Genomic DNA, 16,666 nt, shown 5'->3' on the forward strand with positions numbered 1-16,666 from the left:
AATAAAACCATCTGTTGTTCATAACCCAGCCTAAATTAAAACACAAAGTGCTTTCGCTGCTCACTTTCTTCCACAGACTGCATAGTTTGGTGTGCACATAACCATTTGACGGCAGTGTTGGCATCATTCCATTTGTTTGCTTCCTCTCAAATGGTGCTGATTTTGGAATCGGGTGTTGGGGGCGGGATTCTCCAGCCTCCCAGCCGCTGGTTTCTCGGCTTGATTCTCTGGTCCCACCACTGTCAATGGGAATTCCCATGGAACTTGGATAGCCCGTTAGTACATGATGGAACTGAACCGAGGGTGGGATTTTCGGCCCACACATTGGGGTATTTACCGGTGGCAGATCACCATTGGACGCCACAGGATCATCCATCTTGCTGATGTCTACGGTGCTTTGCAAAGCTTGCCAGCCCCGCAGGTTTATATCCACCAACTCAATAGAGTTAACATACGATTTATGTACAATTAATATTAGGTGGCCCTGTGTTTATATATTTAACTTTGTCTTAACTTGCATCAAGTCCTCTTCACCCATCAACCCCACACTTGCTGACCTGCATTGGCTCCTGGATTTGATTGGATTGGATTTGTGTATTGTCACGTGTACCGAGGTACAGTGAAAAGTATTTTTCTGTGAGCTGGTCAAGCAAGGCCTCAATTTTAAAATTCTCCCATCTTTGCTTTCAAATTTCTCCTCTGGTCCCACAATCCTCCAAAATTCTGTGTTTCTCTAATTTTGGCCTGAAGCCTGGGCCCTCTGCTCTCGAATGCCCTGCCTAAACCTCTCTGCTTCTGTACCTCACCTTCCACCTTAAAGACGCTCCTTAAAATCCAGCCATTTGACCTCGTTTGGTCATCTGTCCCGAGATCTCCTATGTGCCTTAGTTGCATATTTTGATTTATAACGTTCCTGTGAAGTAACTTGGTATCTTCTTATTACATGAAAGGCTGTACCTAAAGCTAATTTATTTTTGTTTACGCAGTATCAACATTTTGCATGTGAGCAATACTCCAAATGTCAGTGTAACTATAAGCAGTTATAACCAGGCCCATTTCTGATGCCCACAAACACATTTTCCAGTGGGGACTATTCTATAATCCTGACTGATAAAGTAAGCACCTTGACTGATTCTTGATTCCTAAGCTGAAGCTAATCTTAGCAGTGCCGCTTGGCACCCCAGTTGAGATCCTCCAGATCAGAACGTGTGACTTTCTGGATGTTTCTGAATCATTTCCACATTTTTGTGCAATAATCCTGGAGCCCACTGAGAGAGATTCTTCACTGACTAATTTTACTTTGGCTGTTGTCACTGATATTGCATATTACCTCTCTCCGACTTCTCAATATTTTATAATGAAAAGGAGGCATGAGGTAGTCTTGATGAGGAGAAGAAAGCTCCTGCAGTGATAATTCTCCTGGCATTATACATTGTGAGTGGCCTGATAACCATCAAACTGATAGAGAGAACTAATGTTATTTAAGGGTACTTTATGACTATTAAAATGAAAGTCAAGGGCCTGGATTTTCATCTGCTGGGTTGACGGGACACATCCCTGCCAACTCCAGCAGCCCCGATGCCATATTTCACTCCAACGAGCATTGATTGGCATAATGCGGGACTTAATTCTGTCCCTTTCTTGAAAGGAAATTCCACCTTGAAGAGCTGCTGGCTAATCAGATTAGCCGGGAGCTCTCCATCCCTCCAGGCACAGCCCCGTAGTGACTGCAAAGAGCCACCTGGAACGAGGTCCCAGGACCTGGAGGAGAGGGGAAAGATCTGAGGGTGGAGTGGGTAGGGAACACCTGGAGAGTTTCGAGGAGGGTGTTGGGGACTTGGTGAAGAGGCGGGAGGGGGAGGGAGGTCTGGAGGTCGCCAGGCTTTAAAGGGGGCTTCTGATGGAGGCCCATTCCCACTTCTTACCAGAGAAGCAACTATCTTTATTTCCACATAGTCTCGCCCTCCCCCCTCTGATATGTCACCTGCCTGCTAGCTTAACAATTGAGGCTGGATGGGAAAGGCTCGTAAGTGGCCAGTTAAGGACCTTAATTGGGGCAAGGGCAGACATCCTGTCCAAGGCCCCCTCTGCCCCAGGTAAAACCTCTCCCAGATCGGGCAGAAAGGAATCCCGTCCATGCAGTTTCATGCTTGGGGGATGTTTTTTTTTTTGGGGGGGGGGGGGAGAGAGAGAAAGGAGGGGTTGCAGGTAAAATGCTGGCTAAGAGAAGAAAAATATCTGAAATGACAAGACTCTACTTGCAGTGTGGAGCCTCACTTTCTTGAGGCATAACATTCAGAAATGCCTGGTGCAGTGTGGAATGGCTGTGTAGACCTCTGCTTCTGTTGTCCATGCTCTCTGGGCTGGATTTTCAAACTGTATCCCAATGCCTCTGAGACAGTTTAAAATGTTCAAAATGAGGAGGACGAGCACAGGGTATCTGCTCGCCACTGATTCATGGTCCATTAAGCACCTTTAGAAACTTGTTAAGTAGTCGGAACATTCTGGAAGGTGTTTTAAAATATTGATTTCAGCTCACAAATACCGTCTGGCGCACATTAGTGCACAGCTGTCGGGATTACTGCCGAGCCAAAGGAAAATTCTTCTTCTGATGGTTAAAGTTATGGGCCTTCATGTAATCCCAGCCAGAATGTGCACATTGCCTTTGGCCCAGTCAACCTTCAGGTCAATAATTTATCTTTCTGGCCCTCTGACGAGCTGCTCTCTTCGGGAAAGGCAGCGTCTCAACATGGCTTCCATCTGCCTTTGCAACTGGTGCTATGCAGCCAGCTCCCTCTTCCTGGATGAGGTCGGGCCATTGAGTGGGCACCTCGGATGTCTCCTGCCGAATTAGGGCATCTTTATTTTAAAATAGAGCCGCAGCAATGGTGCAGTTCAGGTCGTTCAGGACCTGGAATTCATCTGGGTGCCAGGTTCCCAACTTTTGATTTGAAAATCCTCTTCCCTATATGAGGAGCGCGTCTCATAATCGCAAAGCTCAAATTCCACCTCTCATTTCTTCTCCCCTGTAATAGCATGGCAATGACATCTCGTAGGCAGCTGACTGAAACCACATGGACCTTATTTAATTTTAAAATGGTTTTGTACTGTCAACTTTACATCAACGCAAAAACTTGTCCTGTTTTTGTTTTTTTAGATGTTGAGAAGGTTTTTGTTTTCTGATGTGAGGCGGCAGTGAGCTCACTGCACGATTGGAATTTTGGAGATAAAGTGGAAGGTTGAGCTAAGAGCATGTTCAGTGCATTGATGCTGAGATTAGAGTCCGCAGTTCTGAATCTGGAGCAGGCTATGACCTTGTTTGATAGATGTGCATGTTATACCTGGAAATGCGGCCAAGGAAATTCATCCTGTGCAGAGAAAATAGTTGATCACAAATCGGGTGCAGACCTCCATGTTTAGTTGGAACTGATTACCATGGTTACCGTCAAAATATGTGCAGCACATGTCACGTGGTGAAAACAAAATTGAATGATTATACTGGTGAATTTAGTGTAAATGCCATTATAGTCTTCACTGGTGTTATAATAACACAAAAAGTCACTAAATTACAGACATCGATTGAGACAAATAAGTTCCTGGCAACATATTTTTAATAGTAGCAAAATACTGCAGATACTGGAAATCTGAAATAAAAATAAAAAATGCTGGAAAAACTCCATTCTGACAGCATCTGTGAAAAAAGAAACAGTTTTTTAAAAAAATTGTTTTTTTAAATTAAGTATCCAATTATTTTTCTTTCCATTTAAGGGGCAATTTAGCGTGGCCAATCCACCTAACCAGCACATTTTGGGTTGTAGGGGTGAAACACACGCAGACACGGGGATAATGTGCAAGCTCCACACAGACAGTGACCCAGGACCGGGATTCGAGCCCGGGTCCTCAGCGCCGTAGTCCCAGTGCTAACCACTGCGCCACGTGCCGCCCCTGAAAGAAACAGAGTTAATGTTTCAAGTCGGTATGACTTGTTATAATACAATATAATGAATCGTTATAAAGGCAGAAAAACAGGCAGTTTACCACTCACCTATTTTATTTTCCTTTGTCCCGTCTTATCTGGAAGTTACCCACTCTGGCTTGCTCGTCCCACCGCTGGATATGTGCATCAGCGTCATATCTCATACCATATTTGATTGAATGTATGCAGCTAGAGTCTGTTTGTGTGCTCAGATATTGAGTGCTGGAGATGTGTGTGAAGCAGGGGGTGGGACGATCCAGAGTAACAAGGTTGGCTGTGCAGAGTCATATGTGCTAGCAAATGTTCTGTGGCACGCACACGCTATCCAACACACATCAAACATGCATGGTACGCAGCACACACATGCAGGGAGTATTGTGCGCAGGTGATGGTCAGGAGTAGAAATTCTGATTGATGGATAACTCTCTCTCTCTCTCTCTCTCTCCCCCCCCCCCCCCCCTCCGCCCCCAGTTGAGAAACACCAATACCACTCCTATTACAGTTAAGTGTTCACTTAAAATTGTCGCTGCCTTCTTGAAATGTGCGGCTTCAAGTAAATAACTTTAAGCAAATCAGATTTTCCCATTAAGCCACAGTAAGAGCTGCAATTAATTTCCATAGGATCTTTCTCATCTTGAAAAATCAGGAAAACATACCCTGTAAATTGAAATATTTTGCATTGCTGAATTACCATATCCTTAAATGAAATAACGTTTAAAATAAAATAAATTTAAAAATATAAAAAGAAGTATGCTTACCTCCTGCTCGCCACGCATCCTGCTCCCTGGCTGTCCATCTCACCACTTCCCTCTCCCGAAGCCTCGCTGGAGGTGAGTGCGGAGAGAGAGGAAGAGCAGCTTTGACTTGCTGGAGAGGTGACAACAGGGTGGGTCGGAAGCCACAGGGAGGAGCAGAAGCCGGAAACCAGAGGGTCGGCAGTGACAGGGAGGGTTAAAAAGTGGACGGGGTCATGGGCCAGAGTGTTGGCAAGACAGAGGGGCAGGGGCAGGAGACAGCTCCAATATGGCGCAGATCGGGTGACACAACACTATATCCGACCTGGCGCGAAAGGACTTTAAAATGAAACTTCTGACGCTAAACAAGAATGAGGGCCCATTAACTGGTGTTAACGTGGAATGACATAAAATGAGGCAACTTTAAAACGGGGACTTACTGTGCCTCTGCCATTGTCGCATTGACCAACATTGGGCTTTTCCTGGATTGTACAGCTCAGCACCACCGCACATATTGCAGACTGTCACTGGCCCATCATGAGAACCTACCACTAAGTTTTCCAGGGAGCATTGAGGTGACCATGCCGTAGAAATGAATCCTACTTGTGTTTGAGCTGTTACTCAGAGGAGAAAGATAGACGGGCTGGAGTACTGTTCCAATGTCTCCTCCCATTTTATTGTTGTCCAAAAGATTTCAGCACTGTGGGAGGGCCAAAGTTTTTTTTTTGTCCTGATCACCTGTGTCCACCACACAAATAGAACGCCTTTCCTGAAATCTCTCCTTGTAAGGAGCCACCTGAATTGCCTAAGGGCAGAGAGGTCCAGCACACGTCCATAGCTGCTAAGACTTAGGGATGCGGCGGTACTGCTGGACCATGTCACTTCCTGCAATTTGCCAAACCAGCGTCATTGTACCTATCAAAGTATGGGTCGGCAGTGTTATCTGCCCTCCTGTGACAGGGCTGCTTGTACAGATGTCATTAGTGAGCCAGGCTGTTGGATCAATTGTCCCCCCATGCTCTATATTCAATGTGGTCCTGCCTGGCACAGTTATCGGGTTATCAAGTCTTTCATTTTAGGTTGAATCAGTTACAGTTTTCATTGACAGACATGTCGCCTTGCAGCCTCCTGAACCAGTTGATGAGAAAGCTGCAGCCATACTAACTTGTCATTGAGCACCCCAGAATATTTCTTTTAATTTATTCATTAGAAAAGATTCAGTGAGTGCAGCAGTGCATCCAGACAAGGTAATTTGCAATAGTTTATTGACGGCATTAAAGCATTTATCGATGTTTCCCTTACAGTAGTAGATTTGTTTAAGCCATGGATCAGTATGGAAGTCCAAATAAAATGATGCAAATATTGACTGCAGTTTGTTTCACTGTAAAAATATATTTTTAAAAATCTAATCCTCACAATTGGCTGAAGTGCTCTCAAATAGAGGAGGCTAATTGGTCTGAATTTCTTCTCTAGTCTGTGTGCTTGCAGGTTTGTATGTGCATATGTGTGCGTGTGTTTGCGCGTATGCATGTGTGTTTTTCTGTGTGTGTGTATGTGTGTGTTTTTGTATTCAAATGTGTATTTCTGCGTGTGTGTGAGTATGTTACTGCATGTGTGTGTGTTTCTGTATGTATGTGAATGTGCGTGTTTCTGTACGTGCATGCGTGCATGTCCATTACATGTTTTCTGTAAATGTGTGTCTCTGTAAGTGCGTGCATGTTTCTATATGTGTGTGCGTGTTTCCATATGTGTGTGTGTGTGTGTGTTTCTGTATTTGTGTGTGTATGTTTCTGTTTCAGTGAGTGTTTATGTGTTTGTGAGTAAATGTGTGTTTCTGTATGTGTGTGAGTGTGTTTCTGTATGTGTGTGAGTGTGTGTTTCTGTATGTGTGTGAGTGTGTGTTTCTATGTGTGTGTGTGTTTCTATGTGTGTGAGTGTGTGTTTCTGTGTGAGTCTTTCTGTATGTGTGTGAGTGTGTGGGTGTTTCTGTGTGAGTGTGTGTTTCTATGTGTGTGTGTTTCTGTGTGAGTCTGTTTCTGTATGTGTGTCAGTGTGTTTCTGTATGTGTGTGGGTGTTTCTGTGTGTGTGTGAGTGTGTTTCTGTGAGTGTGTGGGTGTTTCTGTGTGTGAGTGTGGGTGTTTCTGCATGTGTGTGTGCATTTCTCTATGTGTGTGTGTGTCTATGTGTGTGTTTTTGTATGTGTGTATTTTTGTATGTGTGTTTCTGTATGTGTGTGTTTGTGTGTGTGTGTGAGTGCGTGTTTCTGTATGTGTGTGTTTCTGTATGTGTGTGTTTCTGTATGTGTGTGTTTCTGTGTGTGTGAGTGCGTGTTTCTGTATGTATGTGGGTGTGTGTGTTTCTGTGTGTGTGTGAGTGCGTGTTTCTGTATGTGTGTGTTTCTGTGTGTGTGTGAGTGCGTGTTTCTGTATGTATGTGGGTGTGTGTGTTTCTGTGTGTGTGAGTGTGTATATATTTATCCTGCAGTATGTGTTTACAGTTATATGTATACACCGAGTGAGGATAGGAACAGCTTCAGCTGTGATGAAGATCCACACTATCGACTCCCACAGGGATATGGCCAATTGGATGAAGGACTTTAGGATGAAGAGCCCCATTTGTTAACAATCAGTAAGAGAGTCAATGGCTTCAAGAGAGGAGTGATGACAGAGAATTGGAGAGAGAAGAAACAATGCTACTGAAATGGACTTAGTGACAGCATTAGATCAGAAGCAAAATCTCATCCCAACATCTTCACTGGCATATTCCTATTGTCACACTCCCTAATGCCACATATCCAAATGCCACACCCCTTAATGCCACAGCCCTTAACAAATTCTACACTGCCTAATGCCGCAGCCTCTAATGCCACAGTCCCTAACTAATGCCACACCCCCTAATGCCAGACCCCTAATAGAAACATAGAAAATTGGAGCAGGAGGAGGCGATTCGGCCCTTCGAACATGCTTCACCATTCATTATGATCCTTGCTCATCATCCAACTCAAATACCTGTTCCTGCTTTTCCCTATATCAAGCATAGAATCCCTACAGTGCAGAAGGAGGCCATTCGGCCCATAGAGTCTACACTGACCTTCCAGAAGCCCGCTACCTAGGCCCACTCCCCTGCATTTGCCCACTCATGCACGTGTCCAAATCACACTTAAGCATCTCTCCATCCTCCTCACAGCTCACCCTCCTACCTAACTTTGTATCATCTGCAAATATTATATTTATTCCCCTCATCAGTGGTTAGCACTGTTGCTTCACAGCACCAGGGACCCGGGTTCGATTCCCGCTTGGGTCACTGTCTGTGCGGAGTCTGCACATTCTCCCTGTGTCTGGGTGGGTTTCCTCCGGGTGCTCCAGTTTCCTGCCACAAGTCCCGAAAGACGTGCTTGTTCGGTGAATTAAACATTCTGAATTCTCCCTCAGTGTACCCGAACAGGAATGTGGCGACTAGGGGCTTTTCAAAGTAACTTGATTGCAGTGTTAATGTAAGCCTACTTGTGACAATAAAGATTATTATATTATAATTCCCTTTTCTCACTACCTCCCTCTTTAAATAGTGGGGTTACATTAGCTACCCTCCAATCTATCGGGACTGTTCCGGAGTCTATAGAATCTTGGAAGATGACCACCAATGCATCCACTATTTCCAGGGACACTTTTTAGGTATCCTGGGATGCAGAATATCAGGCCTTGGGGATTTATCGGCCTTCAGTTCCATCAATTTCTCCAGCACCATTTCCCTACTAATACTGATTTCCATCAGTTCCTCCCTCTCACTAAACACTGTGGGCGGGATTCTCCACCCCCACGCCGAAGTGGCCGCGCCGTCGAGGTTCACGACGGCGCAGAACGGCCCCGGTCCCGGCCGATTCAGGCACTGACAATGGGCCAGTATCGGGGCCGCGTCATCTACCCGCACCAGGCCTTGTCGCCCGCATAAAAGCGGTGCCGAATAGATGACGCGGCTGGCGCCGCATAACGGATGTCATCCGCGCATGCGTGGTTGCCGTCCTGTCCAAATCCGCCCGCAAGAAGATGGGGGACGGATCTTGCGGGGCCGCGGAAGGAAGGAGGTCCTCCTTCAGAGAGGACGGCCCGACGATCGGTGGGCACCGATCGCGGGCCACCCCACATTCAAGGTGAAGCCCGGTGCAGGATCCCCCCTCGCCCCCCCACAGGCCGCCCCCCCAGCGTTCACGCACCGCCCACGACTGTAGCGACCAGGTGTGGACGGCGCTGGGGGGAACCCGCCGTTTTGGCCTGGCCGCTCGGCCCATCCGGGCCTCAGAATCGCGGGGGTGCCGGAGAATCGCCATTTTGGGTGTCTCCGCCAATTCTCCGGCCTGCGGCCCGCGAAACTCAACCGGCCCATTCCCGCCGCTTGGGAGAATCGCGGGAGGGCGTCGGACCGGCGTCCCCGGAAATTTCGGCGGCCCAGGCAATTCTCCCAACCGGCGTGGGAGTGGAGAATCGCGCCCTGTGTTCCCCAAGATTCATGGAATGTTATTTGTGTCCTCCTTACTGAAGACAACCAAAGTATGTGTTTAGTCGGTCAGCCAGTTCTTTGTTTCCCATTATGAATTCCCCTGTTTCTGACTGTACAGGACCTGCATTTGTCTTTTTCTCTTCACATACCTACAGAAAGCTTTTACAATAAGTTTTTATGTTCCCCTTAAGCTTATTCTCATACTCTATTTTCCCCTTCTTAATCAATCCCCTTGTCCTCCTTTGCTGAATTTCTGGCAGTTTGTATGCCTCTTCCTGGGATCTAATATCTTTAATTTCCCATGTGTGCCATGATTTGGCCACGTTTCCCATTTTATTTTTATGCCAGGCAAGAATTGATTCAGTTCATCCATGCTCTCTTTGAATGTTTGCCATTGTCTATCCACCGTCATCCCTTTAAGTAACGTTCTCCAATCCTTCATAGCCAACTTGCACTTCACACCATCGTAGTTTCCTTTCTTTAGATTCAGAACTCTAGTATCAGAAACAACTACATCACCCTCCACCGTGATAAAAAATTCTATCATATTATGGTCGCTCATTCCCAAGGGACCTTGCACAACTAGATTTCCAATTATTCTTTTCTCATTACGCAATAACCACTCTAGGAGGGCCTGTTCTCTAGTTGGTTCCTATCCCACGCACACGCCAGGAATTCCTCCTCTATGGAATTATGACTAATTTGATTTGCCCAATCGAAATGTAAATTAAAGTCACCCATAATGACAGATGTTCCTTTATCGCAATGCTCTCTAATTTTCTGTTTAATGCAGTTCCCAACATCATCTGTATACAATCCTCACTAACGTTTTTTGCTCTTGGTGTTTCTCAGTTCTACCCATACAGATTCCACATTGTTGGAGCTAATGTCCTTCCTCACTATTGTGTAATGCCACACTTCCTTTTTAAGAAAATATTTTTATTGAGGTTTTTACATTTTATACACTGTACACTCGTTCAAGGGAAATGCGATGGTTACAATTTACAAGTTGTTCTTTTTCTGTGTCCCCCCACCACCCCCTTTCTTTCGCTATTTCAGGGTCCTTTCCTTATGCCAGACTTCCTAATGCCACACCCCCAATGACACACCACATAATGACACAGCCGTAAGAAATGTCACACCCCCAATGCCACTGCCACACCTCCTACTGCTGCATTCCTTAATGCCACGTTCCCAAGGTCACACTCGTTAATGTCATGCGCCTAATACTGTACTCCTTCATATCACACCCCCTAACTAATGCTACAACCCCAATGGTCTGTTCCTACTGCCACACACTGTACTACTACATGTCCTACTGCCACATGTCTTAATGCTGGACACCCTAATGCTGCACTGCCTAATGTCACACCCCCTACTGCCACATCTCCTACCACCATTATACTTATCATGGTTTTGCTCAGCCACTATCATAGAAACAGAGAAAAGAAGGAGACCAAAGAAAAGTTGTGTAAAGCATGAAGGGAAAGATTGTTCCCAAAAAGTGCATGTTTTTAGATAATAAAAACCCGTGCTTCTGAATAATGGAGGAGTTTGAACTAGTGTGTATATTCTGTGTGTAATGTGCAGATCAGGGCAGCACGGTAGCATTGTGGATAGCACAAATGCTTCACAGCTCCAGGGTCCCAGGTTCGATTCCGGCTTGGGTCACTGTCTGTGCGGAGTCAGCACATCCTCCCCGTGTGTGCGTGGGTTTCCTCCGGGTGCTCCGGTTTCCTCCCACAGTCCAAAGATGTGCGGGTTAGGTGGATTGGTCATGCTAAATTGCCCATAGTGTCCAAAATTGCCCTTAGTGTTGGGTGGGGTTACTGGGTTCTGGGGATAGGGTGGACGTGTGGACCTTGGTAGGGTGCTCTTTCCAAGAGCCGGTGCAGACTCGATGGGCCGAATGGCCTCCTTCTGCACTGTAAATTCTATGATTCTATGATCATCTGTCACTGAAAGTACTGAGAGTATCACATCTTCATTGTATCTCAAAATTATCTTGTCTCCGCAGATGTCAACAGCTGGCTACTGATGTTTGGGTTCCAACTCCACAATGTTATTCCTGGTTTTCCTGTACCCAGACAGGGGCTGGAAGAACCTTCATATGAGCTTTTAAGGAGTCAGGAATGGGATGATGTACCGGTAAGATTCATCAACATTTTCAACAATATGACAAAATGATATAGAACAAGCCTTCTGTCTTCTGAGGGCACAGTTGACGTTGTGGAGATGATGGGCTGATAACCCAGTGCATGAAGGGGGGGGGGGGGGAAAGTGGAGTCATCATCACCTCCCTTTACTGTGAGGTGGCGCCCTGAACTAACAGAAAGAAGCAGCCTCAAGTGGTGGTATAAAGCACCTGTCGGAGAAAGAAAGAGACAACTGGATATAGCAGACCTGTCCCTTTTTCATGAAGCTGACCCTGGATTCTTATCCTCTGTCCCATCCAGAATGAGGGACGGTTGGGACAGTGAGACTTGCTTTACCATTGGCCTGGATTTCCCTCCTCGACCACCACCAGTTTCACCGGAGGTAGCTGCTTCCCCTCCACATGCAAATGGTGGATTTCCCTCCCACTCGCACGCACACGCACACACACACACACAGCCGTATAGACAAGTTAGCTTCTCTGTTACCTTCAGAGGTAGGCTGGCCTGAGCCAAGAGGATCTTTGCACACTGTGGAATTGTTTCCCTATGGTGGGAGATTACTGTCTTCAATGGTCAGAGGTAAATTTAGCTGCCTGCACTAAGTGGGGCAAAATATTTATCTCTTCTCAGCAAAACGGCGAGGGAAAATAATACAGGCACATTTTACTAGTTTGAAACATCGTCATTTCCTTTTCAGCTAATTAATACAACACCACAGCTGACAAAACAGATGTTCAGTTGTTTCCATTGATGGTTTTAAAGTACGCAACTTATTTAGGAGTGATTTTGTCCATCGTTATTTTGCAATGGGTGATTAATTTATTGATTGTCCTATGGCATTGAAGTGAGTCCTGTGGCTTCTCGCCATTTTCACACTCCTCTCAGAAAGAAAATCGGCATCTCCTTCCATTACCTTCTCAAATGGTGGCAGCTCTTCACGTATGGGTACTGCGTGATTTTTGCTAGAGGGCTATTTGGCCATGGGGAAGCAGCACATCTTGGCCTAACCCGACAAGACATTGGTATTACTTGATGGAGAGCAGGAGCTCTGCACCCTGCCCACATACCTTCTGTGTGAAGATGTGACATTATCCCTGAACAGCTGAACTCGCATTTTAAGGTTAAGCCTGCTTTTTCTGAACTTTCCCCAGCGGAGGAAATACTCTTTACTCTATCACACCCTTCAAATCACCCGGAACCCTCTATACTCAAGCCTAGCCTACTTGGCCTATCCTTGTAATTTAAATCTTTTAACCCCGTTATCACTTGGGTGAATCTGCACTTCAGCCCCCTCCAAGGCCACTCCTGAGGGGCACAGCCCAGAACTGAACACAGTGTCCTAGATGGGTCCAAGCAGGGTTTTATACAATGACAGCACAACTTCAACTCTTTAGACAAAGGCCAGCATTCCATTTGCCTTTTATATTTGTTTTACCTGCCCTTCAGATTTTAGCGATTGCTATATATGAGCCCCCTAATCTCTCCTTTCCGCCACATTTCCAAGCTTCTCTGTTTAGAAAATACTGATCCAACTTTCTTAGGACCAAACTGGATGACTTCACAACTCCCCACACTGACTTACATTCCCTAAGTTGCGTTGACATTTTTTTTTGAGATCTGCTTTTGTGGGCAGCACGGTAGCACAGTGGTTAACACAGTTGCTTCACAGCTCCAGGGTCCCAGGTTCAATTCCCAGCTGGGTCACTGTCTATGGGGAGTCTGCACGCTCTCCCCGTGTCTGTGTGGGTTTCTTCCGGGTGCTCCAGTTTCCTCCAACAGTCCAAAGATGTGCAGGTTAGGTGGATTGGCCATGCTAAATTGCCCTTAGTGTCCAAAAAGGTTAGCTGGTGTTACTGGGTTATGGGGATAGGTTAGAAGTCTGGGCTTAAGTGGGGTGCTATTTCCAAGGGCCAGTGCAGACCCAATGGGCCGAATGACCTCCTTCTACACTGTAAATTCATGATTCTATGATCCTATTTGGAAAGGTATCTTACCATTATGGTTCCCTTGTAAGTTAAATAAGAAATACTACATTTAATTTTCAAATGGTAGCTTGTTTATTGTGTTTTGTTTCGGAACACAAAGGTGTCATTTTCTGCACGCACTCAGAAAGTAATTCTTAAATTATTCTTTTTGGTCTTGTTTCTAGTTTTTGTCTGGAGTGCAACAAACCGTAGCAAGACAAGCAAAGGCTTTTATGGGCCTGGGGAAAATGCCAGAAATTCAGACTGGCAAGCACCAGGCCAGCGGAGAGAAGCCGTGGCTCTGGTTTGGAACGGTCAAGTCTCTGGTTGGCAAGGGTGTTATGCTTGCAGTCCGGCAAGGAAAAGTGACGACCAACGTGCTCAACATCGCCAACGAAGACTGCATAAAAGTTGCAGCAGTGCTAAATGGAGCGTACTACTTGGACAATTTACATTATACGATCGAAGGCAAAGACACACACTACTTCATCAAAGCTGCCTCGCCCGAAAGTGACCTTGGCACTCTGAGGCTGACCAGCGGGCGCAAGGCGTTAGAAAACGGCATCAACGTCACTGTTTCCCAGTCCACCACTGTGGTGAATGGCAGGACTCGAAGGTTTGCCGACGTCGAAATGCAGTACAGTGCTTTGTCCCTCCACGTTCGCTACGGGACGACTCTGGATGAGGAGAAGGCTCGCATACTGGAACAGGCCAGGCAGAGGGCACTGGTGAGCGCTTGGACCAGGGAGCAGCAGCGAGTGAGAGACGGCGAGGAAGGGATCAGGTTATGGACAGAAGGAGAAAAGCGACAGCTGCTGAGCGCTGCCAAAGTGCAAGGATATGATGGGTACTATGTACTCTCTGTGGAGCAATACCCAGAGCTAGCAGACAGTGCGAACAATATTCAGTTCTTAAGACAGAACGAAATAGGGAAGAGGTAACACACAGGCTAGTTGGTGGCTGCCAAAGAAATAAACTTAACACTTGTCTTCTCTTTCTGGAAGAACAGAATATTAGATTTGCTGCCCTTTGTTACCACATGGTAAACTGAGGAAACTGAAATATAACTGAAGCTTGAGCTAGACCTCTGTTCAAATCTATTTGTAGCACAAGTTCTTTCCTAGAGCTGTTGGAACTGGTGGAACTCTTTTTCTGCTCAGCTGGAGCCTAGCAAGTTGGTTACTGCAAAAAGGAATCTTCAAATCACCCTCGATTAAAAACAGGATTGTCAACTGCTTCAAAAAATAATTGTTTACAGTTGAATGCCACTACACTCAGACCCAAGGTTAGACTAACATGTAAAAAAAAGCTTAACTGTTTTGTACTTGGCCAAATCTGTTGACTGTTTTCTGTTGTTTAAGAAACACTGTATTAAGCATTAGAATCAGCGCCCAGATACAGAAACTAACTGTGTATTATGAGATGAGTAACCTTTGCTTACCAGAAGTAGTCTTAATCTTTCCTCACAGTAAGCAATGTAACACATTGGACCTGTGGCACAGAACAGAATCAATGCAGTTTTCCCACTGTACTGTGGAGTGGAGGGTCTGCCCTCTGCTTTCAACTGTGCTGCTTTATACAATGACGTTTTGTGCAAAGTAGTATTGACTGTGGCATCAACAGAAAACTACTCTTTTCAATTTTTGCAATGCCATGGGCTTTGTCAAGATCACCCTCAACAGCAAAGCGAAGGAATACCTTTTTTCTTTTTTGTAAAGTGTGCGAGGCCAGTACCTTATGGAGTTTTTATATGAATTCCAATTTACTGTTCATCAGATACTAGTCTCAGAAGATGTTAATTTATGTAAAGTGTTTCAAAGAAGTTTATACTTGAAAATAAAATCTTTAAAATACAGTGGCTGTCTTGTAACCTGCTTTTTAATTGGGTGGAAGGCGGGGGGGGGGGGGGGGGGGTGGTGAGATGGTGTGAGGCCATCCTTTTCACTAGTTTCTCAAGTTCAAATCTGTCACCCTTTATTAGCTCTTAAAGCCAGTACATACCTTGACTTTTTTTCAATAAATTTAGAATACCCAATTCTTTTTTTTTCAATTACTGGGCAATTTAGCGTGGCCAATCCACCTACCCTGCACATCTTTGGGTTGAGGGGGTGGGACCCACGCAGACATGGGGAGAATGTGCAAACTCCACACGAACAGTGACCTGGGGCCGGCATCGAACCTGGGACCTCGGTGCCGTGAGGCAGCAGTGCTAACCACTGTGCCACCGTGCCTCCCCTTTTACCTTGATTTATTAGGAAAATCAAATAGAGAGGAAAGTCCATGGCTAAGTTAAATAGACTGCCTGAGGTATGTTTTCACTGATGTTAATGAAAATCTTGGTGTGAGTTTTTGAGTGTGAAAGGAACTCGTATTAATAATAATAATAATAATAATAATCACTTATTGTCAGAAGTAGGCTTCAATGAAGTTACTTTGAAAAGACCCTCGTCGCCACATTCCGGCGCCTGTACGGGAGGCTGGTACGGGAATTGAACCAGCGCTGCTGGTCTTGTTCTGCATTACAAGCCAGCTGTTTAGCCCACTGTGCTAAACCAGACCCGAATGCAGCGTTTGTGTCATCGAAAAATTGCAGAGCATTTTCCTCAACTCGTTCAGAGGAATTGCAAAAGAAGGGAGACAAAACTGAGTTCAATTTTTGTCGGCCCCTGTTTTGAGTAGCTTAGAAAGAAATCGCTGATTGCGTGACCTATCTTATATTCCGTTTCATATCAAGCCAGCTGGGTATGAGTGCTGCACAGTTGGAGGTGCCGTCCATTGAATGAGACTTGAAACCAAGGTCTGGTCTGCCCTCTCAGGTGGGTGTAAAATAATCCACAAACATTCTTTCGATAAAGGAGCGGGGGGGGATTCTCCAGGTTTCCTGGTCAATATTTCTGCCTCACTCAATGCCACAAAAGCAGTTTTACCTTTGCTGATTGCGGAACCTTGTTGTGCCCCACTTTGCTGCAGGGTTTTCTGCCCGACAATAGTGAGCCCCATAAACAGTGCTTCATTGGCTGTAATGTGCTTTTGGATGTCCTGAGATTGTGGCAAGTACCAGTTGTTTCTTTACTGCATAAAGAGTTTCTATTCTGCCTAATCCATATTATTCTGCAGTAACTGCCACTTATTTCAGCTATCGAGATTATTGAGCCAGGTTGAGAGTTCTTGTGGTCCAGTGGTAGTGCCTGTGCCTCTGGGCCAGAAGCTTCAGGTTCAAGTCCAAGGCCAGGACTTGTTGGGCACAGAAGGAGCATTCATTTTTATTTTATTTTTTAAAAAATATTTTTGTTCTCCTTTTTCAGATTTTCTCCCAAGCTTACACCCACCAACAATAAACA

General features: G+C 45.5%; 1 protein-coding gene across 29 annotated transcripts in view; it reads left to right on the forward strand.

Moving 5' to 3' along the window:
* Nucleotides 1-15,180, forward strand: part of LOC140429166 (teneurin-3) — a 3,593,949-nt gene extending 3,578,769 nt beyond the window's left edge. For all 29 annotated transcript variants that reach the window (XM_072515817.1, XM_072515806.1, XM_072515811.1 and 26 more), the window contains 2 exons: nt 11,223-11,353; nt 13,511-15,180. In XM_072515817.1, coding sequence (XP_072371918.1) covers nt 11,223-11,353; nt 13,511-14,266 — 887 coding nt within the window. In that variant the 3' untranslated portion in view covers nt 14,267-15,180. The remainder of the gene's footprint in view (nt 1-11,222; nt 11,354-13,510) is intronic.
* The last annotated feature ends 1,486 nt before the right edge of the window (nt 15,181-16,666 follow it).

The sequence above is a fragment of the Scyliorhinus torazame genome, chromosome 9, assembly GCF_047496885.1.
Source record: "Scyliorhinus torazame isolate Kashiwa2021f chromosome 9, sScyTor2.1, whole genome shotgun sequence".
In the NCBI taxonomy this organism is placed as follows: domain Eukaryota; kingdom Metazoa; phylum Chordata; class Chondrichthyes; order Carcharhiniformes; family Scyliorhinidae; genus Scyliorhinus; species Scyliorhinus torazame.